Raw genomic sequence first — 25,754 nt, forward strand, 5'->3', positions numbered from 1 at the left:
TTATTTCCAATCCCTTTCCTCACTATCTGTAACACGGAATTCAGATCTCTCACAGCAGCTCCACACTTGGGTCATTTCCATCGAGCGACCCATTACACAAAGGAAGATTTTTCTCCTGGATAGTCCATGATCAGCCCAGATCCCGTATGTGAAGTTAGGGTTTCTTCCTGAATGTGCATGACTTTACATTTGCTTACATAGAATTGCATTTGCCATTTCACTTCCCATTCACCCAGTTTGAAGAGATACTTTCGGAGCTCACGGCAACCATCATTTTTTGTTCCTGCCACCCTGAACAATTTGTTGGTGTCATCTCAAGGCTCACCCCTAACTTCCGAGTTAAAAGCAGTGCCTGGGGAGCTGCTGTAATTCAGAGCAGACAGTATACGCAAGTCTCGCCATCTGAACGCGACACGTTCTCAGGAAATCATGTGTCAGGTGAGCGTTTGCATAATGAGCCAACAATTTCCATGGGTTCCTATGGGAAATTTTTCCAATGTGTTCCCAGCCACGGAATTTTGACCCCCAAATGATGAAAAATCTCATCTGAAACCTTGCAAAAGGCAAACAAGGAAGGAAAAATCCTCTCTTATTTTTCTGATCCTTCCTGCTCACCATGGTGTCTGGTGACAAACAAGCAAAAACACAATAAAATAAGACTTGTTTAAGGCGGCTTATTTGTTTACATTACTATGTGCAGGTCCAGTACCACTGAATCTGTGGTTTGTATAATGAGGCTTGGATACTAATTCCTCATTGTTTGGATAAGTGAATTTTTGTATAATTTTTGTTTGGAGACTGCAGGCATGTCCAAAGCCCATTTTGGGGGCCTAATCTGGCCTGCCGGTCAATTCAATCCGGCCTCTGGGGCAGTTTATTTGTGGGGTAAAGGGACCCCCGACCATTAGGTCCAGTCGTGGCCGACTCTGGGGCTGCGGCGCTCATCTCGCTTTATTGGCCGAGGGAGTGAGTATAGCTTGTTTGTTCTCTGTTTCTCTGTCTCCCTGTAAAATTCCCTTCTGTTGGTACTTCTAGTTCTCTCACATCTACAGACAAGCAATGAAGGAGTTAGCAATCATGTTATTCCTCTAAATTTATTCCCAATTCTATTTTGTGGCCTTGTGGCATAGTAAAGGTAAAGGTAAAGGGAGCCCTGACCATTAGGTCCAGGCGTGGCCGACTCTGGGGTTGTGACATTCATCTCGCTTTACTGGCCGAGGGAGCCGGCGTACAGCTTCCGGGTCATGTGGCCAGCATGACTGAGCCGCTTCTGGCAAACCAGAGCAGCACACGGAAATGCCGTTTACCTTCCCGCAGGAGCGGTACCTATTTATCTACTTGCACTTTGACGTGCTTTCAAACTGCTAGGTTGGCAGGAGCAGGGACCGAGCAACGGGAGCTCACCCCGTTGCGGGGATTCGAACCGCCGACCTTCTGATCAGCCAGTCCTAGGCTCTGTGGTTTAACCCACAGCACCACCCGCGTCCCATTTCTTGGGGTAAAATCATACAAAAAGCTCAACAACTTCCAAAAAGGATAACAACTTTGGTCGGCCCTCAGGGTCCTTCACTTCATCAAATCTGTCCCTCTTTGAAAAAAGTTTGGACACCACTGGGATAGTGAGACCTGCATGTACTGGGCTAGGAAGACTGACTCAGCAGAAGGCCTCTGCAAAATCCTTCTAATTTGGAAGAGATTGCTAACAAAACTCAAGAACTGGGTCAAAACACTTTGAAGTGGACATGTAGGATTTCCAAGGAAGCTTGGCAGGAGCAGGAAGAGGAGAGAGAGCAGACAACACATGCGCAGTAGAGCTCACTCATTCACTGACACCAACAGGCACAGAGCAGAACCAAGAACTAGACCAGAATGCTTTTATCGTCACCTATTACAATTAAGTAAAAAATATTTATTCTCTGTACACTCCTGGCCCCCCTCCATGCCAAACACCCAATCAAATGGACAATATCAAACTTCAGAATACTGGCAACTTCACCGAAAGGAGGGGGCCTCTGCCGAAGCTTGTACAGGGATGGCAGCCCATGTTCACTTGCAGAGAATTTTTAAAATAGCCAAGTGTTTGGGGTGGGTTCTTGCCCCTTTTCACCATCCAAACAGGAACTGGTTGGCAAGGAATCACCTCTCCATCAGGGGGCAGAGCATGAAGTCACAATTCAGTCTGACTGGGAAAGACTACAATCCCCAAAAATATTTGATCAGCTCTGCCAGTGCTGCTTGGGAGGAGGCTGGAAGAGCACAGCGTGCAGAAATGTTTTGGAAACAAAAATAAAAAAGCTGCTTTTATTAGGGAAAAGAGGATCACTGTGGGAAGCTAAGAGGACTCAAGGATCAAATCTCCCAAGAGACCGAGTTCTCCTCACAGAGGCAGGTTTTTGGGGATATACAGGACATACTTGGCAAATCTGAAGCCTGGCCAAGAGAAGGCAAAAGGATCAGTGGAGTTTGTTCACAACATGGCAGGGAGCCTGCCTTGACAACCCAAAACTTCTGTGGCAAACAGCTGCTTTGGTAGCAGGACTGCAGCACTGAAAGACACACAGCAATGTCTTACACACAGGAAGTTAACATGGCAAGGAGGAGGATACTGGAGTCTTGCCTGGGAAAATGCTGTTGCCCAGTGGGGGCAGCCTGATCACATGGGGTAGTTCAGCACCACATCCTGTTTGGCCAGCTCCAGCAACATAGGATCATCGAAGAACTTGCTGATGCTCACGTCCTCACTTAGCCCCTGAGGGAAAATAGGACGTCAAAGCATTAGACTGGAAGCAAGAGGAGGTGTGTGTGTTTTTATGCTTCAGTGCAGGGCAAGAGCTGCAGAGGCAAACCCTAACCATAAAGACTTACCTTCCTGCGCCTGGTTTTGATCATAAACTCTCTGGCCAGATGTGGGGCTGGCTGGGGCTCCAGAGGTCGGATTACAATGCTCTTGTCCAAGGGGTCACCAGGCACAATCTGAAATGTAAGGGGCACACAGTGTGCGTTAAGGAATTTTAAGTACCTTGGATTCCTAGGCGCACAGAGAATCCACAAATATCCATGATTCACATGGCAGATTAAGTGGAAATCTTGGGAGGCTTCCAAAGCATCACCGAAGTCATTTTAATAGACTTACAGACCTGGAAGGGACCATAAAGGGGACACACACACCCCACTCTGAACAGCATTCTCCACATCATATATCACACCACAGCCTCGCAACCTCTTACTGTTTTACATCTAAAAAAGGGCCTTTCTAAAAACGGGATCAACCAGCTATTTATATGGATCACAGGAATGGAGAAAGACAGAAGGAAGCAGGAAAGGCCTGTCCAGAGGGGTTATGACGACACAAGGTTTGAAATATTTGCAGCCCAGGCTGCAGGAAGCATCACGCTCTTCCACTGCTGCCAACATCTTCACAAGAAGAAGAAGAAGAAGAGTTTGGATTTGATATTCCGCCTTTCACTCCCCTTCAGGAGTCTCAAAGCGGCTAACATTCTCCTTTCCCTTCCTCCCCCACAACAAACACTCTGTGAGATGACTGGGGCTGAGAGACTTCAAAGAAGTGTGACTGGCCCAAGGTCACCCAGCAGCTGCATGTGGAGGAGCGGAGACACGAACCCGGTTCCCCAGATTACGAGACTACCGCTCTTAACCACTACACCACACTGGCTCTCACACAAGGACAAAAGAGGCAGGAGAAAAGCAGTGGGGCAGGTTGCAAAGGACCTTCCCCTAGCCACAGAGATAAGGAGGTAAGGACTTCAGTGCTGCACCCTGCTTTTTTACCCCCTCCCTTAAGTGGAATAAATTGCTGCAAAAAAGCAGAATGTATGCAAAATAAGCAAATGTGCCAATATATATAAAGCAGGATATAGAATTCAATTTTTCTTTTTACATCCTTAATTTTTTTAACAAAGTAATAATCATAAATAAGAATAAAAATGTGCACCACATGACCATTCCATTGTAACTATCCACCCTCCCAAAATTTCAACACCTCTTGCGATGTTTTGACCCCTTTCCGTTTTAACAGTGCAATTTCTGCACACACCTTCCGTATCTCCTCAAAATAATTCCTCCTGCTATTCCCTGTCCTACCTTAATGGCACATGTTAATTTATCATTAATAGCTATATCCCACACCTCTTTATACCTTTCTTCCATTTTATATTCTGCCTGCTCCTTCCACTTCCAGAATTCACCTTTTCTTGACAAAGAATATGGGGTGCAAGGAGAACACAGTTCAAATTAGGCGGACTTCCTGCTGCTCAAACAGGGGAGAATCTGCCTGTGAATTAAAGAACTTGGCAGCCTGGGAATTCGAATGCAAAGCTTGAGACTTGGAGCGCTGGCCTCTTCCTTTGCTATCTGCCAACAAGCCCCTGTGCCACTTACTTGCCAGTGGTGGAAGACAGACAGTGAGAATGCCTGTCCCTGGGTGTGTGTCCTGAGGTCTGTCTCAAACCCAAAGGAGTCAATAGCTGGGATGAAGGCTTTGATGGTGTACAGAGGGGAACCTGGGATTGGTGCATCTTGGGTCACATGGCCTCTGCAAAAGAAAAAAAAGGCATTAGTTTCCCCCTTGATTGCTTGCCAAAATGCCCCAATCCCAACTCAGGAGACTTGCCCCGGGGGGAGGGGGGGGAAGGAAGATGGCAAGTTTCAGCAGAGAAGTGGGCAAAGAGGAAAGACTCACAAGCAGAACTATGCAGTTACAACACATGTAGTAAAACACAGAACAGAAATGGGACGTTTGGGATTTCTGGGGGAGAAAGAATATGAATGTAAGCCTCCGAGGCAGGCCAGCCCAACACACTGTCTCCAGCATCAGATGCCCAGTGAAGGTCACAAGCAAGGCAGGGTGGAGACAAGCATCCCATTTGACCCCAGTATCTGGTACTCAGGTCAGAATGAGCTATTATGGAGGAAACAAAAAAAACAGCAGCCCCATCTCCTCTTCCTTCATGCAGACAAGAAAAGGACACCCAACCGCTTTCCTACTGTTACAGTGGTACCTCAGGTTACAGACGCTTCAGGTTACAGACTCCACTAACCCAGAAATAGCACCTCGGGTTAAGAACTTTGCTTCAAGATGAGAACAGAAATCGCACGGCGGCGGCAGCAGCAGCAGCGGGAGGCCCCATTAGCTAAAGTGGTACCTCAGGTTAAGAACAGTTTCAGGTCAAGAACGGACCTCCAGAATGAATTAAGTCCTTAACCTGAGGTACCACTGTATTTCAGACTATACATTTCAACAGCTGAATTTCCACCAAATGTCGGCAGGCAACGGATCTCCGAGAACAAGCTAAAGGGGAGCATTTTGAACCTAAGGCAACACGGAAACTAAGGAGTTAACCAACATGGCTGCCACTCACCTGCGCCTGGCCAGGACCGTGTATACTGCCGAGACGCAATCTGCAGGGGCCTGGACTTCCACAAAGTAATATGGCTCCATCAACCGTGGGGTGGCCTGAAGAGGACACAAGGGAGGAGTCTTTAGCATCAGCAGGTGACAGCAGCGTCTGGGTGCAGGAGCTCCTTCTTGTCTCCATTGCTGCTATTAGCAGACAGCACTGATAAACATGCCCTGATCAGATTTGGGGGGTGGGGACTGGCCTCCAAGTGCCTCTTGCACAGTGAAGAGTTCCAAGAGTTGCACATTACAAGGACAGGAGACAAGTTATCTTTCAGTGGGGGGGGGGGGAGGGAACTGCAAAGGCCAGCCCAGAGGACATTACTGCGCCCATTTCCCTGCGGCTGCTAGTCAGCTGTGCCAAAAGAACAACCTCAAAGGAGAAAATCTGCTAGGATTTAACCTCCTTCCGTCGGGCCTGTAAGACAGAGCTATTCCACCTGGCTTTTAATTTGAATTCAGCCTGATCTTTTATTTCCCTTCCCTCCCCCTCCCCTTTTATGAAGATCATAATTCTCCCCTGGTCTCCTTGCTGGCCCAAGTAGGACCAATTCAGCCAGCTAACCCTGGGGATTATCTAATGCTTATTTCCCCTAAACTGATTTTTGAATTTTATTGTTATTCATGTTTTTATACTGTATTTTATACTGTATTTTAAATTTGTTGTTAGCCGCCCTGAGCCCATTTTTTGAACCGGGAAGGGTGGGGTATAAATAAAATTATTATTATTATTATTATTATTATTGGAGCTGTTTGGGCAGTGGGGACACGCAAGGCACTGCAGGGCGGTTCTTACCATGAGGAAGGCAGAATACACCACCCGCCTGGCTGTTGGGATGATCTGCCCACCTCCCCGGTGCAACGGTTCCTGGGCGATCACAGCATCCAGGATCTTGAATTTCACATTGCGGATCACTGGAGTGAAAGGAAATAGAGGACACCGTGAGAGACGTGGGATTGGAAAGGTTTTGGCTGGCAAGCCTATGCTCAGGCTGCAGGGACTCCGATCCCTCCCACAGTGGGCAGCCAAGAAGCAGATAAATAAGAAGAGTTCTTAACGAGTAATTTATTCAATATTCACACAGAGAGACAAAGGAATGCAGTCCTTCTGAGAATAATGGCGTTGCTCTGAGTAAAGTCCCACTCCTCCGTCTCTCCTAGAATCATAGAGTTGGAAGAGACCACAAGGGCCATCGAGTCCAACCCCCTGCCAATCAGGAAAGATTATACATCCTATCATACGTCATCCCTGTGTCAGCTGATCTCAACTTTCTGCCTCTGAGCTTTCTGTTCTACTACTCTCAGTGCCCGCCTTGTCCTGGGAGAGGGGGGTCAGGAACGCTTTTCAAAGAAACTGAGTCTGTCAGCTGTCTCTCCTCTGGTTCTTCTTCTTCCTGCTGTTCCTCTCCCAATATTTCCCAGCTTCTCCCCTCTGCAGCCTCTGAACTCTGACCTTCTGCAAACCACTGTTCTAAATCTATACTGTCCTCCTGTTCTTGGGAAGGTTCAGGAGAAGGGGGAGGGCGGTCCCCCACCATTCCTCCTCAGTCCAGCCCCTGACATCTACGAAGGAATTGCAGGAGACTTTAACCATATCCTTTCCCTTGTTATTTTAGGTGAGTCTCAGCTTAATAATAATAATTAATTTTATTATTTTTACCCTGCCCATTTGACTGGGTTGCCTCAGCCACCCTGGGTGGCTTCCAACAAATATAAAAGCATAATAAAACATCAAGCATTAGAAACTTCCCTGAACATGGCTGCCTTCAGATGACATTTGAAGGGAGGGCATTCCACAGGGCGGGCGCCACTACCGAGAAGTCCCTCTGCCTGGTTCCTTGTAGCTATACTTCTTGCAGTGAGGGAACTTCCAGAAGGCCCTTTGTGCTGAACCTCACATTCTAAAATTCACACAAGTGAACTTTCTGCTGCTTAGAGTCTTTTTTTCTGAGGTACAACAGAGTTCAAAAGCCCCCTAATTATTCAAAGACTTTTTGAATCGCGTTGACCACTGATAAAACCAAACACGAGCTAAACCTCTGTTTGCTTCTGTCTCCAATTTCTTTGTGCATTCCAGAACCATAGTCCAAATAAGAACAAATTAGGAAAAGGCTCTGGATTAATCTCTGGGAAAAGTTCACATTTCCCTAGAGGAATCTGGGAACGAGTCACAAGGCTGCTGCTGAGAAAAGCCTGGAGTCACTGTCATTTGAGACCCACTAAGACAGTTTCACTTTTGGTAGAAAACGCAGCTTGGGTGGGATGGATCTGAAAATCCCTAGGAGAAGTTAATTTTTCTAGATCTTTTACTTACACTCATCACAAAGGGGCCCTTCCCTGGTCCCCCACTGGAAGCCCTGCACGATGCTGTCCTTCACGGAGCCCAAGAGGGTTTTGTCAACCTGTAAAAGAAGAAAAACACACGTAGCAGCTGAAGTAGCAAGTAGCAGCAAGGAGAAGTTAATCTCTGTGTGCGAACTGGAATATGTGGCACTGAAGCTCCCTCTGCAGAAAATTTACAGGCAGGGGAGAGAGTGGTGAAACACAGCCACGAGGTCAGTTCAAGGTCTCTTAGGAAGTTGGAGCTAAAAGGCTTTACAGACAGAGTGTCCTTCCTTTTTCACATCTGCTTGCTCTACCAGGGCAGCAGACCAAGTGACCTGCTTGCATCTCCATACAAGCAGGAGAAAGGCTGGCTTCAGGGGCGAAATGGGAGTCATCTCTTAGTCCCGCCTCGAGCCAAGACTTTCTTCAAATGAGTCTGTCTGGGTGGAGTGCAGAGCACGCCAGTGTTCTGGACCACTGGCTTGCAACACGTAGGGAGAAATTCTGAAGACAAATACAGCTTTTCCTCTAAGCCGCGTGATTCCCCCACCCCAATTCTCCATGAGCATCATCTGCACAATTTATTTCAGGGTTCACAGGACCTGATAATTCTTGGATGTGAAATCTCTTGATACCTGGGCTGCAAAACTGAAGCAGTCCTAGGTAAGAGTCATTTGATCACTGCAGGCTAAAAAGCAACCCAAATCTCTCTGGCAGGGTCCTTACCTCTGAGGGCAGAGTGTCATCCACCAGGATGTTTGGTCCAGTAGCATCAGGCCCAAAGGCCCAGATGGAACGGGCGGCCAGCAAATCCCAGTCATATTTGGTCTGGAAAAACTCACCCAACTTTTTCCTAAAGGGAAGAGATATGCAAACATTGAAGGAACTCAAGTACTAACTGGTTTAACCTTCTCACCAACCCCTCTCCAAATGTGCAATGAATCAATATCTGATAGACACTTGTCTACTTTCCCCGTACACATTTATTAGGTAAGAACATGGGTAGGCAAACGAAGGCCCAGGGGCCGGATCCGGCACAATCGCCTTCTAAATCCGGCCCACGGACGTTGTTTTTACATGAGTAGAATGTGTCCTTTTACTTAAAATGCATCTCTGGGTTATTTGTGGTGTTTTTACAAGAGTAGAATGTGTGCTTTTATTTATAATGCACTTCTAGGTTATTTGTGGGGCATAGGAATTTGTTCTCCCCCCAAAAAAAATAGTCCGCCCCCCCACAAAATCTGAGGGACAGTGGACTGGCCCCCTGCGAAAGAAGTCTGCTGACCCCTGGGTAAGAATGTACTGCTTCCATTGGAAACTTGACTGTAACCATTCTAAAGTATGAAACTGTTTTATATGGCTGTAATGTTTATTAAATTAATTGGCTAATCAACTAGAAACATTTAGGTCAATAAGTGGGGCCTTGATTAATCAAGACATAGATTTGTTTATTTTTAAACTTATTTTTAATAGAAGTATTTTGTCTCTTCTGACTCCAAAGGCCTGGCTGTCTTATGATTTTGTGCATTAGCAGGTTTCAGATATGGATGCCCTATGCAAGCAAGAGTGATGAAGTCCCTCTCTTAAGGAGCTGAGGTGAACTTCCTAGTGTCTGAAGGCAAAGAAAATGTGTGTGTGTGTGTGTGTGTGTGTACTTGTCTATCACAGTTAACTCTTCAGCAAACTCCATACCTGTTCCATGTTATCTGCACCACTTCATTCTCAATGTCTTCAGCCAGACCCTTTTCCAAAGGCTCGGCTATCATTGTGATCTTGTTCCTGGAACAGAAAAGACACATGTCAATTCAGCTGGAGAGGAAGAGGTAAAAGCAATGCTGGTCCGCTGGGAAACTGCTCTTCAATTTAAGCCAATTAAAAGTAGGAAGGCGACTGCTCTGGTAGCTTGAAATGGCTGTTTTCTTGTTCTGCTGTTAGGGGATAAGGGTGAACAGATGTTGCCCTTCTTCAACTCAAGATCCTTTAAAGAACTGAAGAGGGCCAATATATCTTCTCTTAATCATCTGCTCTCTAGGGCAAGAGTAGGGAACCTATAGCCCTCCAGGTATTGAACTCCGAACTCCATCAGCCCCAGCTAGCAAAGCCAACTGTCAGGGATGCACTTCCGGGGTGGCGCCACCGGCAATGGCGGACTCCCTCTGAACTGGAGGGACTGGCTCCGCGGTAAACAGGGTCTTCTCCGCTACGGCGAAGCAGGGACCCTTTTAAAATCACAGGTGGATGAAGCCTGTGACCGTGGGACTCAGCGGGCACCTCTAGCGCCCCCCCAATCCGCTAAGGAGCCCACTAACGGGCTCCGAAGTGAGGAGGGGGAAGCGGCGCGGTGCTGTGAGTCAATCGCTATTTCCGTGGAGCGAAGCCGCATAGCTGTTGCCAGAGAGCGCTGCCTTTTTTCTGGGACTCTAAAATAAGCACCTGTGAGTACCGAGAGTTTTGGATATCAAACTTTGGATATCAAACAAAGATTTGTGAGTAGGACAGAATCGGACTTTAAAAAACTTAACTTGAATTTGGTACGGAACGGAAAGGGCTAAACAGGAAGTCACCCTTCCCTTCTGTCAGGGATGATGGGAGTCATAGTCTAATGATATCTGGAGGGCCACAGGCTCCCTACTCCCATTCCAGGGTTTATTTTCCAATGGGGTTCTACCCAACAGGTCCCACCTTGTTCTACTGCATCTCCTGCCTCTGCAGTTTAGTCTGAAAGGAGCAAATTCGTTCAAAATAGCAACTGCAAGCAATAATGGCCTGCGGACATAAACAAAATCCTTGCTTTCCTTCTAGGCAAAATTATACATCTTCTTCTGCTTCTGGAAAAATTGCCTATGGCAGCATAAAGAAAACATCCCAACCCGTAGGGATAATATGAACCGCTTGCTGAATTGAAAACAATTGCCACCGGAGGGAATGTCAAGCGGCTATCATGTCATGCTCCCTCCCCAGGTTACGTGAAACTTTTTAAACACAGCATATCCAGCTCTGGCTGCCCAAGGGCTAAGCCAGTTCATTCAGTGCAAGATGGTGCCTTAGCTTTTTTTTTGTAATAGCACCACACCCGTGGCTCGCATTTTAAGACTCTCGTCAAAGATCTTACTTTTTATTGGGCGTCTCGGCAAAACACTTCAGGGAAGAGGTTTCCACAACCGTCTCGCAGAATGTGACAACAGGGTCAGCTACCTTTGAAAAGTGAATAGAAGAATGGGGTAGAGGTGATTAAAAAAAAACTGAGTGATGGACCCAACCTCCCTTGTTCAATTCAGATGGGCAAACCAAGATGAAGATAGAAAACGCCACCCACCCCCCAAATCAACATATCAGAGTTAGAAAGAGACTTTTTTTTGTACCTTGATATCAATCTCCGAATACATTTTTCGCAGATCGTGCATTACACAGTCAAGATACAGCTCGCCTGTTCCCAAGATCACGTGTTCCCCAGATTCTTCCACCTGGAGGCACATGAACAAGATAAGCTTAATGAAACCGACAACCATTCAGAACTTCATATGGGCTGCATTAGCAGCTGGAACGTACAGAAGAATATGAAGGCTCGACTGAACCTTTTGGGGTAGATCAGAGTGCTGGATGCTGGGAACAAACAAGGAATATCACAGCCATCTTTTCCGAGTGTAGAAAAAGCCAGGCCCTAAGGAGAATAGCCCCGAATCCCTAGCCCCCACCCCCAATGGCAACCAGCAACTGATAATGTGCATTTAAGACAGAATCAGTGCACAAGGAAACACGCGCCAAGTAATACACTCAAACTTAATGCCCACAACCCATGAGTATTGCTGTTTCCCACATTGTCGCTGCAACTACCGTATTTTTCGCTCTATATAAGACGCACCAGACCACAAGACGCACCTAGTTTTTGGAGGAGGAAAACAAGAAAAAAAATATTCTGAATCTCAGAAGCCAGAACAGCAAGAGGGATCGCTGCGCAGTGAAAGCAGCAATCCCTCTTGCTGCTCTGGCTTCTGGGATAGCTGCGCAGCCTGCATTCGCTCCATAAGACGCACACACATTTCCCCTTACTTTTTAGGAGTGAAAAAGTGAGTCTTATAGAGCAAAAAATACGGTACATTTTGAGGCACCTATACAAAGCACATCCCGCTTTTCAACTTTGCCATACAGCAGAAGTGTAAAAAGCACATCTCAGCAAAGACCTACCAATAAAAAAGAAATGAAATGAAACAGAGCCTTGAGCTCCTGCCACGAATCTGGCCTCCCAGGTACCCTTGTCATTGGCACATGCCTCAAAGCTGTGCTTTTTAAAACCTTGCCCCAGGAGGTTTTCTGATTGCCTAGAATTCTGCCCTAAAGGGTACTTGATAGTGTGGAGAAGGAAAGTTGCAGTCTGCTCCCTGTTCCGACTGCCTCTCCATCCCACCCATCCAAAGCAATCGCACACACCTTGGTGGTGAGAGACGGGTAGCTCTTATTAACCTTACGCAGACCGTCCAGCATCTTGGGGAGCTCAGAGGGGTTGACAGGCTCAACAGCTATTTTAATGACAGATGTGGTGTTGAATTTCAAAGGGCGGAAGATCTGAGCCTGAAATAGAAAAAGATGATAATTATCATAACCATAATCAGTAACTGTGTTCTGCCTTTCTTCCAAAGAGCTCCAAGTGGCAGACTTGGGGTTATAACAGTGGTCCTCTATGGCAAAAATAAGAGAATTTTGGTTTCATATGCTGGTTAGCAAACAGAGATTAAATCACAATTTCCCAGTTCAGATGAACCATGGTTTAAACAAACCAAAACAGAAGCTGGAATGAGGGAGGAGGAGTGTGTGGGCCCAACACTTGTTCTCTGCTTAATAAACCATGATTTAGTAACCTGAAATTATGTTTTAACCAGCTCTATGCCAGCACAAGAACAAACTAGAAAAACAAATTACGTATAGATTCTTAAGGTCCTGGTCTACTCAACACTTAAAGCACACCTGAAGCTGGCCAATACATACACACACAGCTGAGGAGGAGCCTTTTATATAATTTGGCTAAAACAGACTGGATGGAAGAACAGGCAAGGAGACAGTGTCAATGCACAGAATGCCACATTGGTCTGCTGCAGAGGGCAGGCACCATGCTGTTCTTGTATCTATTTCCATTGCCCACAAGACAAGGGAGATGTTGATGACGGCTGCTTTACCTCTTCATTGCCTCTGGGCTCAGTGATGGTGGCTGTCTTCACAATAGGCTGGTCCACTCCCTCGATGAGCACCCAGTTGCCAGCAGGGACTCTGTTCACCTCTATGTGATACCTGAAATAAGACACATTGAATTGAAATGGAAATACTTTATTGTCACTTGCACAACTTGTATACAGTGAGATTACACGTGCACCCCCCCCTCAGCTCTCTTAGTCTTAATTTCCCCTCGTTTACTGACGCACACCCACCAAAGCTGAAAGTCAGCTGCCCTGTTGTTATATTTTCATTCAGCAGCCTAACAGCCCACGGATAGAAGCTGTTCTTTACCCTGTTGGTGCGACTAATCCTGCTTCTATATCTTCTGCCCGAGGGCAGGAGATCAAGAAAGCGCCGGCCAGGGTGTGAGTCATCCCTGAGAATTTTCCTCACTCTCCTGAGGCAACGTTCTTCCGCGATGTCATCCAGCGGATTCACGGGACAGCCCATAATACACATGACTTCTTTACACCTTTGAAAAAGTCGTGCTTCCCATCCAAGGAATACACTGTTCTTGGCTGTCCATAACTGTGACTTCTGCACATCGTGTGTGTGTGTCTGAACAGTTTGTCAGAAAGTGGGAAACCACTCAGATGCAGGCCAGCCATGTTGGGATACTGCCAGGGAGATAAAGTCCATCATGGCCCCCAAGCCGGCTGCCGGACGATCCATCGACCTCCCGTAGTCACGCAGTATGAGCTATTAGCGACACGAGTTTCCTAGAAATACCTTGCCACATTCCAGGGCTCATGCACACTCTTATCAGCAGACAATGCACAGCACAAGTCACACCCAGGAGAGCATTATTTACAAGCTTTTATTCAGCGTTGATCAGAACAAAGAAAGAGATGACTGCTCTGCGTAATGTGTCTTCGACAGAGAGAGAAACGAAAGCAATAGCAAACATAAACATCCTGTGAACAGGAAATACGCAGGCTGTGACACAAACATCCTGCTCCCTTTTAAGGTGGAACGGAAATATCCTAACAGAGAGAAGAGACAAGGGGAAAGCGTCGTGGGCACCACAAACCACGCTAGCCCCAAAAGCAGCACAGCTCCTGACTACTGGTGGTCAAGCCCATCACACAACCTGTGCTCTCCCACACTCTGCAGCTACTTTCAACAACAGCAGAAATCCCAGACTGTGTGCTGGGTTTCACACTGCTACAGAACAACAAACCCCTGTGTTGCAAACTTAACACAACAAACAACACAAGCAACACGATGACCAGTATGCTAGATAGCACTGCAATTCTTATTGCATAATATACATAATTTAGTACAACTAAAACAAAATGTGTACACTTGTAAATTCTCTAATATATTTGAAATCAAATGAACACATGTCTGTCAATCTTTGAAAGTCTGTAGACATATAAACAGTCTATAGTTGAAATAAAGTAATAGATGCTATCCTGTGGGCTAAGTGATAAAACTTTTTAGGCGTTCATGGTGCCAAAGTAGTAAGTGAATAATAACGTAGGACAGTGATCCCGGATAATCTGACTGTTTTGACGGAATCTTCTTCAGCACAACCCACAGGTTGGAAAAATGCACAAGAAGCAGTGGTCATAAGGATATGTAATAACATTGTTATTCACTTACTACTTCGGCACCATGAACGCCTAAAAAGTTTTACCGCTTAGCCCACAGGACAGCATCTATTACTTTGCTTCAACTATAGACTGTTTATACTTCCACAGACTTTCAAAGATTGTCAGACGTATGTTCATTTGATTTGAAATATATTAGAGAATTTACAAGCGTACACATTTTGTTTTTGTTGTACTAAATTACGTATATTATGAAATAAGAATTGCAGTGCTATCTGAAGATTCCTGACAGTAAGAGCTGTTTGACAGTGGAATTTGCTGCCAAGGAGTGTGGTGGAGTCTCCTTCTTTGGAGGTCTTTAAGCAGAGGCTTGACAACCATATGTCAGGAGTGCTCTGATGGTGTTTCCTGCTTGGCAGGGGGTTGGACTCGATGGCCCTTGTGGTCTCTTCCAACTCTATGATTCTATGATTCTATGATCTAGCATACTGGTCATCGTGCTGCTTGTGTTGTTTGTTGGGTTTCACACTGCACCTGCCACCCCAACCTGCATGGAGAATGCAAAGCAGGGATCCCGCGTAAAGCCTTCCCCAGAACCGCCTACCTTGCTACAGAGATCCAGAGGCGCCCCACCGTGCAAATCTGCGAGTCCTCCTCATCTTCCAGGGTGTAGTTTTCTCCAAGGACCTTGACAGGCTGCCCCGCGTGAATGGTCCCACTCAGGACCCTGCCGAAAGCATGGAACTGGACCCCGTCGTCCGTACTGTACATCTTTGTGGTGTGGCACATAAGCGGGCCCTTCCAGACAAAAGGTTTTGACAAAGGTCAGCCTTCGTGCACCACGGGTACAGACAAAGGTGTATGAAAACAGTGGCCACGGTCCAGAGGAAAAACAGCTGCTTTTGGGATTTGAGTCCTGGAAACTTGATCGACCAAATCCAGACACTGCTGTCCAAGATGAGGCTGCCAATACTGGGCTGAGGGAACACCTGGGCCAAACCCATTAAGTTCATTATTCTATGGACTCATATACAGTGGTGCCTCGCAAGACAAAAAGAACCCATTCTGTGATTCTCTTCGTCTAGCGGTTTTTTCGTCTTGCGAAGCAAGCCCATTGAAGGATTAGCAGATTAGCGCTATTAGCGGCTTATCTGCTGATCGGATCAGCTGATAAGCGGCTTAGCGGCTTAGAAAAAAGGGGGGAACCAGCAGGAACTCGCAAGACATTGTCGTCTTGCGAAGCAAGCCCATAGGAAATTTGTTTTGCGAAGCACCTCCAAAACGGAAAACTCTTTCGTCTAGCGAGTTTTCCGTCTTGCGAGGCATTCGTCTTGCGGGGCACCACTGTACAGTGGTACCTCAGGTTACATACACTTCAGGTTACAGACTCCGCTAACCCAGAAATAGTACCTCAGGTTAAGAACTTTGCTTCAGGATGAGAACAGAAATCGTGCTCCGGCGGCGTGGCAGCAGCAGCAGGAGGCCCCATTAGCTAAAGTGGTGCTTCAGGTTAAGAACAGTTTCAGGTTAAGAACGGACCTCCGGAACGAATTAAGTACTTAACCCGAGGTACCACTGTAATATCAAACCTATGGCATTGTGAGTTGGGTGTAGAAGACACTGGGGTCTCCAAAGAAACGTAGGAGCTGTTACAGATGTCTCAAATGGTTGTACATCAAGCACATAAGACAGACAGATGTAATGGCAGCAGTTAATGCTTGTTATTCATAAGTCAGACCTGTTCCCCTATAAAGTGGGCAAGGGCTAGGTCTTGTTTTACCCTAAAGGACACATGGTGAGGAGAGCGAGATCCCACAATTTCACCGCCCGCCTGCTTTTCCTTTCAGCCTAGCTCCAGTTCCAAACTCAGGTCCAGGGAAGCAACTTCACCAAGTTCCGCTCTCATCTTTTGTGCGGCCTTTTGAGGTCAGTGCCTACTGCAGCTCACCCACGAACAAGGCAAAGACATGAACGATCAAGGGTGGCTGCTGCCATCACATCAAGCTTGACCTAAGACACTTAGCTCCCTGACAGAATTTACAAAATCTATTCTTGGCGCAGCCATGACAGTTAAATAGGGTTTAAGCTCAGAGTGCACTTCCTTCAGGCGCCTGCTGTTTCTCTCACCCACTAGCTTGGGTGGCTGACAAATAAAACTTCAATGTTTGGCCACCCCTCCCATGTGGGTGCTCTTAGTCAATTTCAGCACAGATCATTCTTAGAAACAGTTTACATACGTGTTATAAATGCAGCATGGGAACACGTTGAAAATTCCCCATGTGACAGTGGCCACTGAGTGGAGATTCGTTCGCATACACACAGGTTGTGCAAAGAGTGGTACATAAAGTATAAAATTATACAGTCGTACCTTGGAAGTCAAACGGAATCCGTTCCAGAAGTCTGTTCGACTTCCAAAACATTTGGGAACCAAGGCGCGGCTTCCGATTGGCTGCAGGAAGCTCCTGCAGCCAATCAGAAGCTGTGGAAGCAGCAACGGACGTTTGGGTTCTAAAGAACGTCCGCAAACTGGAACAATCACTTCCGGGATTGCGGCGTTCAGGAACCAAAACATTCGACTTCCGAGGTACGACTGTAATATGGATTAGGTGATAGACCCTAAGCAACAGCATAACTTAAAAAAATAATAATCTACAAAGTGATGGACAAACCATCAAATCAAAACAGACTTACAGTACACTGCTTTCAAGTACAGTCATAGTAAAGGACCCCTGACCATTAGGTCCAGTCGTGACCGACTCTGGGGTTGCGACGCTCATCTCACTTTATTGGCCGAGGGAGCCGGCGTACAGCTTCCAGGTCGGGTGGCCAGCATGACTTAGCAGCTTCTGGCGAACCAGAGCAGCGCACGGAAACGCCGTTTACCTTCCCACTGGAGTGGTACCTATTTATCTACTTGCACTCTGACGTGCTTTCGAACGGCTAGGTTGGCAGGAGCTGGGACTGAACAACGGGAGCTCACCCCGTCGTGGGGGTTCGAACCGCCGACCTTCTGATCGGCAAGTCCTAGGCTCTGTGGTTTAACCCACAGCGCCACCCGCGTCCCATAAGTACAGTCATACCTTGGGTTAGATATGCTTCGAGTTGAGCGCGTTCGAGTTGCGCTCCTCGGAAACCCGGAAGTAACGGAGCGCGTTACTTCCGGATTTCGCCGCTTGCGCATGCGCAGACGTGCCGTCACTAGTTATGTTTACCTCTAGATGCGAACGGGGCTCTGGAACGGATCCCGTTTGTATCTAGAGGTACCACTGTAGAGCCAAGTTCTGATTTAATACCAAACTTTCTTTTCTTACTGCCACGAGAAGATCAGGCCAATGGCCTATTCAGTTCTGCATGCTGTTCTCACCGCAGCCAGTCTGTGGGAAGTCCTCTAGCAGGACTTGCCAAATGAAGCTCTTCATCCACAACAGGACTGGGGGACCTTCGGCTCTCCAGATGTCGCTGAACCACAACCCCCATCAGCCCTAGGAAACAATGGCCGGGGATGATGGGACTTGTAGTAGTTCAGCAACACCTGAAGGGATGGAGCTTGCCCTCTCCTGCTCAGAATCATGCAGCCAGGCTTTCTACCATTAACAAAGAAAGAGAGTTAGACGGAAGTCTTACATCAGGGTCACATTCGCTCATGGCCTCTCCCAGGTCCGAGTCAACTCCGCCTGTGTAGTTGTGCTCGATCTTGGTCTTTGCGCCCGCTTTTGGGGAGGGGATGTGATGCACGCACATGTCCACAAAGCCTGGGAGAACAAAACTGGGTGAGGTAGCAGTTCAAAAACTGAAGAAGAAGAAGAAGAGTTTGGATTTGATATCCCACCTTTCACTTCCTTTAAGGAGTCTCCAAGCGGCTAACATTCTCCTTTCCCTTCCTCCCCCACAACAAACACTCTGTGGGGTGAGTGGGGCTGAGAGACTTCAAAAAAGTGTGACTGGCCGAAGGTCACCCAGCAGCTGCATGTGGAGGAGTGGAGACGCGAACCCGGTTCCCCAGATTACAAGACTACCGCTCTTAACCACTACACCACACTGGCATGATTTTCAGGAAGAGGAAGCCTGTGTTAGTTTTCAACTTTCACCTGGCTTCAACTTTGTACCTGTAAGGAACACTTTCCACATTGATTCGTCTTAAGCCTTAAACGCCGGAATTTGTTCTAGCGTGTGCTTTCTGTTCACGCAGCATGCTGACCATGCGCTCTGAAAAACACAGGTCTGCAGCTGTGACGGATAAGGCCAGACAAAACTGATATTGTCAGGGAACTGCCATCAGTGCCGGAGGGAGAGAGCAAAAGCCAGAGGGATTCCAGAGAGCGTCCAGGGATCGGGAGAAGCAGCCCATCTTCTGGGGAAGAGAATCCGCGTAGCACCAGTGGAGAAGGGGGGCAGATGGGGGAAGCGGCGAGGCGGTCCCATGACTCCTTGCCTGGGACCAGCGGGGAGAGTAGGGGTTCTCCGTTGCCCACACCCTCCTTGCGCAGAAGGCTTTCGCGCAGAGAGAGTAGGAGGAGACTAGGTGTCAAAGAGCTTCTTTGCTGGAAGAAGTTTAAGAAACGCCCGCTGACGGATTCTGCCAGCGATTGAGTCAGCCACGGGTGAGTGGCTGTCCGGACAGAGAAGGTTCACTTTGGCAACCCAGCCAGGGAGATAAGCACGGGCTTACACACGAGCAACCCCTAGAACCATTACAGATATCTTGCAACTCTTCTTGAACTAAGCTAGCAGCTCTTGACACATGGATTCCTCCTGCTGTCTCCCCAAGATCAAACAACACAAGTGAGAGGATTTATAAATTAATCATGCTCACCCAAAATACAAAAACGTAGCATCATCCACCGTAGCTGAGGTACAGCAAGTATAAAGGCAGACTAAATGGAAATACCATTTCTCATAACTTATAATTAGCCGGTGGAACTCATTGCCACTGGTATGAAACTCTCTCTAGCATCCTTCTCCAGTCCTTACGTTTCCATTAAGACTCACAAGCAGGAGGGTGAAGCAAATGAGAAACAAACACAATGGCTGCACTCCCAAGATCCTTTTACCTTACCCTCCTCCAAGATGCTCATAAAGCAAGGTTGGGTTTCACAATACACATAAGTCTTTCAGAACGAGTCAAGAGCCAAGATGTCCTGACTTTACCATCACAATAGCCCTGTGAGGTAGCCACTAGCCCAAGGTCACCCAGCAAACTTCACAACCAAATGGGTATTTGAGCTTAGGTCTTCCCAGTCCTAGATTGATACACTAGACCACCCTATTCTGGGTTAATATGGTCTTGAATAAAAAAGGCCAGTCTTTCTCACCCTGACCTAGCCACTGTGATCCACGTGATGGTCACCTCCAGACTTGATTATTGTAACGAGAGCAGAACGCCGTGGCAAGACTCCTTACAGGGTCCTCGCCGCGGGATCACATTCACTCGGTGCTATACCAGCTGCACTTGCTCCCAGTGGAGTACAGGATCAGGTTTAAGGTGCTGGTTTTAACCTTTAAAGCCCTATACGGCCTAGGACCCTCGTACCTACGGGACCGCCTCTCCTGGTATGTCCCACGGAGGACCTTACGGTCTTCAAATAAAAACATCTTGGGAGATCCTGGGTCCAGAGAGGTTAGGCTGGCCTCAACCAGAGCCAGGGCTATTTTGGCTGTGGCCCCGATCTGGTGGAACGCTCAGTCACAAGAGAACTAGGGCCCTGTGGGACTTTACATCTTTCCGCAGGGCCTGCAAGACAAAGCTGTTCCACCAGGCCTTTGGCCAAGGGACAGTCTGACCCCCTCCTTCTGTAATCCTCATAGAACTCTAGCCCAATGGTTGCCATTAATTTGACTCTGAATTGATTTTAGAATGAATTTCAATTAAATGATTGTGATTTTATTTAAACTGTGTTATTTTTACTGTTGTTAGCCGCTCTGAGCCTGGCTTTGGCTGGGGAGAGTGGGATATAAATAAAAATTTATTTTATATTATTATTATTATTATTATTATTATTATTAAATTGCAATGCAGCACTGACACTCAACGCCAAAAAAGGGGTTTCATCAAAATCCCTCAGCCAGAGGTAGCTTGTTTCAACACACACATTTGGCAGTCCTCTTTGGCAAGGAGATAAACCACACTGCGAGAAAAGAAAGGACGATGAAGCCTACCTGTAAACTCCCCAAAAAACTTCTTGCAGACGAGCCTCAAGAGGGGGCGGATGTTGAGTTTCAACTCTTCTTTGGTCAGGTGGATCCCCAGTTCATCCAGAGTCCGGGGCAGGGTGGTGTCAACGTCCCCAACAACCTGGGGAGAAGCGAGGAAGTGAGCAGGCGGAAGATCGAAGCAGAGAAGGTTCCAGACCAGGAGCGGCTTAACTTTTTTTAAAAAAAGCTTTTTTTAGCATTTGTTTAAATCTCTGCCTTAAAAAATAAAACTGGTGTAAATATGTACATTTTTTGGCAAAGGGTGTTTAAGGAGATAACAGAAATCACTAGGTTAAAGCTAACCGAAAGACCAGGGGTAGCATTGTTATCCATTTACGATGGGGTAGAAGATTCGCAGGCTGTGAAGGACTTGCTCACAAATTATTGACAGCTGCACAAAATATTATAGCTAGGAAGTGGAAGGGGCAAGCAGAATACAAAATGGAAGAATGGTATAAAGAGGTGTGGGATATAGCTATTAATGATAAATTAACATTTTCCATTAATGTTTTATTTTTATATTCAGTTGGAAGCCACCCAGAGTGGCTGGGGAAACCCAGCCAGATGGGCGGGGTATAAATAATAAATAATAAATAATAATAATAATAATAATAATTATTATTATTATTATGGCAAGATGGGGAATATGCAGGAGAAATGATTTTGAGGACATATGGAGGGTGTTTGTACTGTTAAAATGGAAAGGGGTCAAACCATCGCAAGAGGTGTTGAAATTTTGGGAGGTTGGATAGTTACAATTTTTATTCTTATTTATTTATTATTATTACTTTGTCAAAATAAAATAAATAATAATAATAATTTCTCTTATTCTAATCGCTATATTTTCTTGGATAAATACTCTGTGTATGCGTGTATTCCCAGTCAGGGGTTATCCATCCATCCATCCATCCATCCATCCATCCATGGGAATCCAAAACGTACCTGAGCTAGTATCTTGTAGAGAGGCTCAAGGATGAATTCCACAAAGCTCCGCTGTGAACTACTGGTTGGGGCTTTTTTGGTGAATTTTCTCCTAAAAAAACACACACAAGGTCAACACCTAAGTGCTTCTAAAGACTAGTTAAAAAAGCCTTTCCCAGTGGCCATTATCTGCACGCTTGAGAAAATTTCTAATCACGGACCAGGAGAGGTAAACTGGAAAAAAGCATGTGTGCGCACATTTTCATTCTCCCAACCATGGGGTGTAGAAACCTTGGGACGAATATGTATTATTGCTACTAGAAGTGCCATTTTTTTTTGCTCTACATTCCTCTACCTGAATCTAGATGTTGGGTAGTGTGAAACTGCATCTATATTTTTTCTCTTGGGATGACTACGTAGATGAGTTACACTCAGGGTTAGGAGACTGCCATATTTGGGATATGGAAGCCTTTTTTCAGTAGCACGCAACTTGGCTTGCTTCCTGGAACAATCCAGAGTTATTTTCTCAGTCCACCTTTTTTCTACACATGACATTACTTGGTTTAAATACAGTGGTGCCTCACAAGACGAAATTAATTCGTTCCGCGAGTTTTTTCGTCTAGCGAAGTTTTCGTCTTGCGAAGCACGGTGTTGGGAAAGTTTTGGAAAAGCTTCAAAAATCACCAAAGTCTTCAAAAACCTCAAAAAAGGCTACCACACCGCGTTCTATGAGTTGTTCCTCGAAGTCAAGTCGCAACTGTATTAACGGTGTTAAGAAAAAGGAAACAAACTTGCAAGACGTTTTCGTCTTGCGAAGCAAGCCCATAGGGAAATTCGTCTTGCGAAGCAGCTCAAAAAACGCAAAACCCTTTCGTCTAGCGAGTTTTTCGTCTTGCGAGGCATTTGTCTTGCGGGGCACCACTGTATTATTCTGCACACCTGGGAGGTGTTGACTCACCTCGGAACAGTGGGCTGATGTTAAGGGAACTCTACAATATCCTTACACCAAAGAGAAAAGATCTGACTTACTTTCTGTCTTTTATCTCAGCATTTGGTATGTGTAAGATAGTTGCTATTTTTGGGTTGCTAATTTACATGGTTTAGGTAAAGCTGCAGTGGAAAAGGACAATGAATTAAGAATAAAAAGCAAGAGCTCCTTACGTCTTGGGGTTGAAGTAGATGTCTCCCCAGAGGCGCTTTGCAAACTCCTGGTAATTGATGTCTCCTAAAATGAACAGAAGGCGGGGGTCCAGTTTATACAGCTTTTGTGGCCTATTTTTCACATGATTTAAAGCATATAGTGAATTTTGAGAGTCAGACTGACAGTTTTATCTTCAACAGTTTCCTTTAAAGCTGCATAATTCCTTCCATTGTGTACCCAGCTTGGTCCTGCCCTGGATATGCTCATGTTGCAAAAAGAAGCAATTAATTAGAATGCAAACTAGAACAATGAGGGCAGTGAATCACTGCAGCTACAACTATATGTACGCTAACCAGTTCCTTAAAAAATAAATAAATCTCACTTAAATCTGACTAAGGAAATTATAGGAACACAACATGAAACTATATAAATGGGTGGGATAATGCAAACATAAATAGCTCTGCTCTCAATTATTATTTCATTTATGGCTACCTATTTAAATACTGCCTTGAAGCTGGTGTACAAAAATTCATAAAATACATTATCAGAACATAATGGCCATCCAATTCAAGCACGCCAGGTTCCCATCGAATTGTATAGCATAAGTTAATTGGGGTAAAATCAGCAACTTGAGGGGGTGGAGCAAAATATGTCCCTACAAAACTCTATGGCCATAAAGGACAGATGACATCATTGCCCCCATTCCAAATGTGTCCTGACTTTACAGTTTCCCATATAAGCAAATGTCTGCCACTCTCGCCTTTAGGAAAAATAAAGCACTGCCCTTGGAAGACCTTCATGGCAGGCGCAAAGCTCGTCTAACCTCTCCTCGCCATCTTAGTCCTAACAGCATCCACTGAGAAGGACTTATGAAGGTATGATCTATGTGGCGCAACAACAATGCCCCCCCAGGAGTCCTCACAACACTTGATCCATCTCTGCCCACCGGCTCAAAAGAGATGGGGAGCGTGCTCCAAGTCAAGGGACTAACATTTATACAGCATTTATACATAGGCTTTTCATCAAGAGATGGACAGATTCTTAACTAAACTGCATTGCTATCTTATAAGCTGCATGTAAAGCAGATCACAGCAGGCAATACAGTCTCAGTTACGACTAAGGAGGAGGGAATGGCAAGCATTTAGTTACATGGGAGAAAGTGGTGCACCCAGGGACATCACTGAAGTGGCAAACAAACCAGATCTCTGCCTCTGATGCCTCCAGCCATTTGCAGAGCCCCAGCACTCCCCTAGAACGCGATGGAAACCTTGAGAACCGGCAAAGATAAGTTGCATACAGAAAAAGCACAGATGATTTTCAATGCAGAAAAGGCTACAAACATAGCAGACACATCCTCACTGCAAGGTTGTGTGAACCTTTCAGAAGGAGTCAAGAGCCAAGGTGTCCCCTGACATGCAGACGAACATTTTGGCTAATGCTTACCGTACATGTCAGCATAGATCTTGGCAAAAGAACCCAACGTGAAACAGATGCTGTACTGGGAGCTGGCAAAACAGACGTTGCCCAGGAGTGGTGAAAGAATCAGATTCTCATCTGTGGAATACATGCTGCGAACAAAGAAGTGGTTTTAGAATAAGACAGAACCAGGCAGCACTGCTATCAAGACACACACAAAGGGAAAGGCAGCGGTTTCAGCTGCTACAATAACAAAGCATTTCAGAAAACTGACACACCAGGGATACTCCAGCATTGACATTTACAATTAATCAATTAAATGTAAATACATGTTTGATAGTTATAAAAAAACACCAATTCTTTAAATGATTGAATGAATTAGGTCTGCCAGTTAAGCAGAGAGGGAAAAAAAAACTTTGGCACAATTATAATTCCCCTTTAAGGAGTGATGGGGAAGAAATGAAAGTTTAAATTTCATGGCAGTTAGGTGCCTATACTTCAGTAGACTTTTACCTATATCCAACACTGGGACTTCTAACGTTAGCAAATACAAATCGAGGTAAAGATTGTGGATTCCCTAAAAAATGGATTAGGTGTAAGACTCCCCAAATTTGGTTGGTCTCTCTCTTTCTTATAGAGTGAGCTGGGTGTGGCTTTGCATCCATGGTTATATCCCATGGTGAGTGTCAATGGAACTAACTTAACTCTCAAAAGCATGTTATAAATGCTGGCATTTCTATACCTGATTAAGCCGTTGACTTCATCCACTATGTGCCGCAGCTTGTAGTAAGCGTCAGTAGGAGGCAATTTCAGTTCCAGTATCAGCCGGTCAATCTTGTTAATGCACACGGTCACTGCCAGCCTCTCCTGCACTGCATGCTTGATCAACCGTTCGGTGTTGAGCATGACCTACGGGGACACACAATAGAAGATGATGCCAGGTGGGGCGTGAGGAATCGGGCGCTGACCCTTCCCTGCTGGGAGAGCAGCCTGCAGGAGCGTGTATGCTCAGCAATCAGCATGAGGTCCGCTTTTAGAAAATGTGTTTAATGCAACATTGTCTTCCTTTAAGCCTGCCCCATCCAATGACCTTTGACAAAAACAAAGCTCTTAATCACATGGGGAAATGAACATGCAGGAGAGGGAGGAAGATTAAATTTTATGGTGCAGCAGCACATAAATGCAGAGAGAAGCAGAAGATACCCCTTTAAAATGGAGGAAACTGGTGCTAGTGCAAAGAGAAGGGGGCAGTCTTTGGATGGGGCAATCTGAGATGGGGCAGTCCCTCTTGGTTAACAGAGAGAGCTATCAGTCTTCAGTGATACTAAAGGGGAGGGGCATCCTTTCCTCACTCAGAACAACCCTGATCAGGCAGCAGGACATACAAGTTGCCCAACTAAGGATGTATTCATTGTGCTATTAACTGGTCCTACAAAACTTCATCATGCACCACTAGAGGTTACCAGGACATGGATAACTGTGCCCATGTGCTGGTGAAAGGTGCTCTGCACCACTGAGACTCAGTTGGTGATCTGTAGGAAACGATGGAACCAAACATTGCACGAGATAGGCAACGGCCACC

General features: G+C 46.0%; 1 protein-coding gene across 1 annotated transcript in view; it reads right to left on the minus strand.

Moving 5' to 3' along the window:
• Positions 1-1,873: 1,873 nt before the first annotated feature.
• EFTUD2 (elongation factor Tu GTP binding domain containing 2) overlaps positions 1,874-25,754 on the minus strand; it is a 32,118-nt gene continuing 8,237 nt past the window's right edge. Inside the window, exons 10-28 of the mRNA XM_082194753.1 lie at positions 24,915-25,081; positions 24,200-24,324; positions 22,777-22,840; positions 21,637-21,727; positions 20,659-20,794; positions 18,127-18,254; positions 15,107-15,300; positions 12,913-13,024; positions 12,170-12,310; positions 11,104-11,205; positions 10,854-10,936; positions 9,434-9,520; positions 8,468-8,594; positions 7,731-7,818; positions 6,213-6,331; positions 5,379-5,473; positions 4,399-4,552; positions 2,866-2,973; positions 1,874-2,749 (exon numbers count right to left, since the gene is read on the minus strand). Coding sequence (XP_082050879.1) covers positions 2,654-2,749; positions 2,866-2,973; positions 4,399-4,552; positions 5,379-5,473; positions 6,213-6,331; positions 7,731-7,818; positions 8,468-8,594; positions 9,434-9,520; positions 10,854-10,936; positions 11,104-11,205; positions 12,170-12,310; positions 12,913-13,024; positions 15,107-15,300; positions 18,127-18,254; positions 20,659-20,794; positions 21,637-21,727; positions 22,777-22,840; positions 24,200-24,324; positions 24,915-25,081 — 2,217 coding nt within the window. The 3' untranslated portion in view covers positions 1,874-2,653. The remainder of the gene's footprint in view (positions 2,750-2,865; positions 2,974-4,398; positions 4,553-5,378; positions 5,474-6,212; positions 6,332-7,730; positions 7,819-8,467; positions 8,595-9,433; positions 9,521-10,853; positions 10,937-11,103; positions 11,206-12,169; positions 12,311-12,912; positions 13,025-15,106; positions 15,301-18,126; positions 18,255-20,658; positions 20,795-21,636; positions 21,728-22,776; positions 22,841-24,199; positions 24,325-24,914; positions 25,082-25,754) is intronic.

Source organism: Podarcis vaucheri (assembly GCF_965113315.1).
Source record: "Podarcis vaucheri genome assembly, chromosome: 13".
NCBI classification, from domain to species: domain Eukaryota; kingdom Metazoa; phylum Chordata; class Lepidosauria; order Squamata; family Lacertidae; genus Podarcis; species Podarcis vaucheri.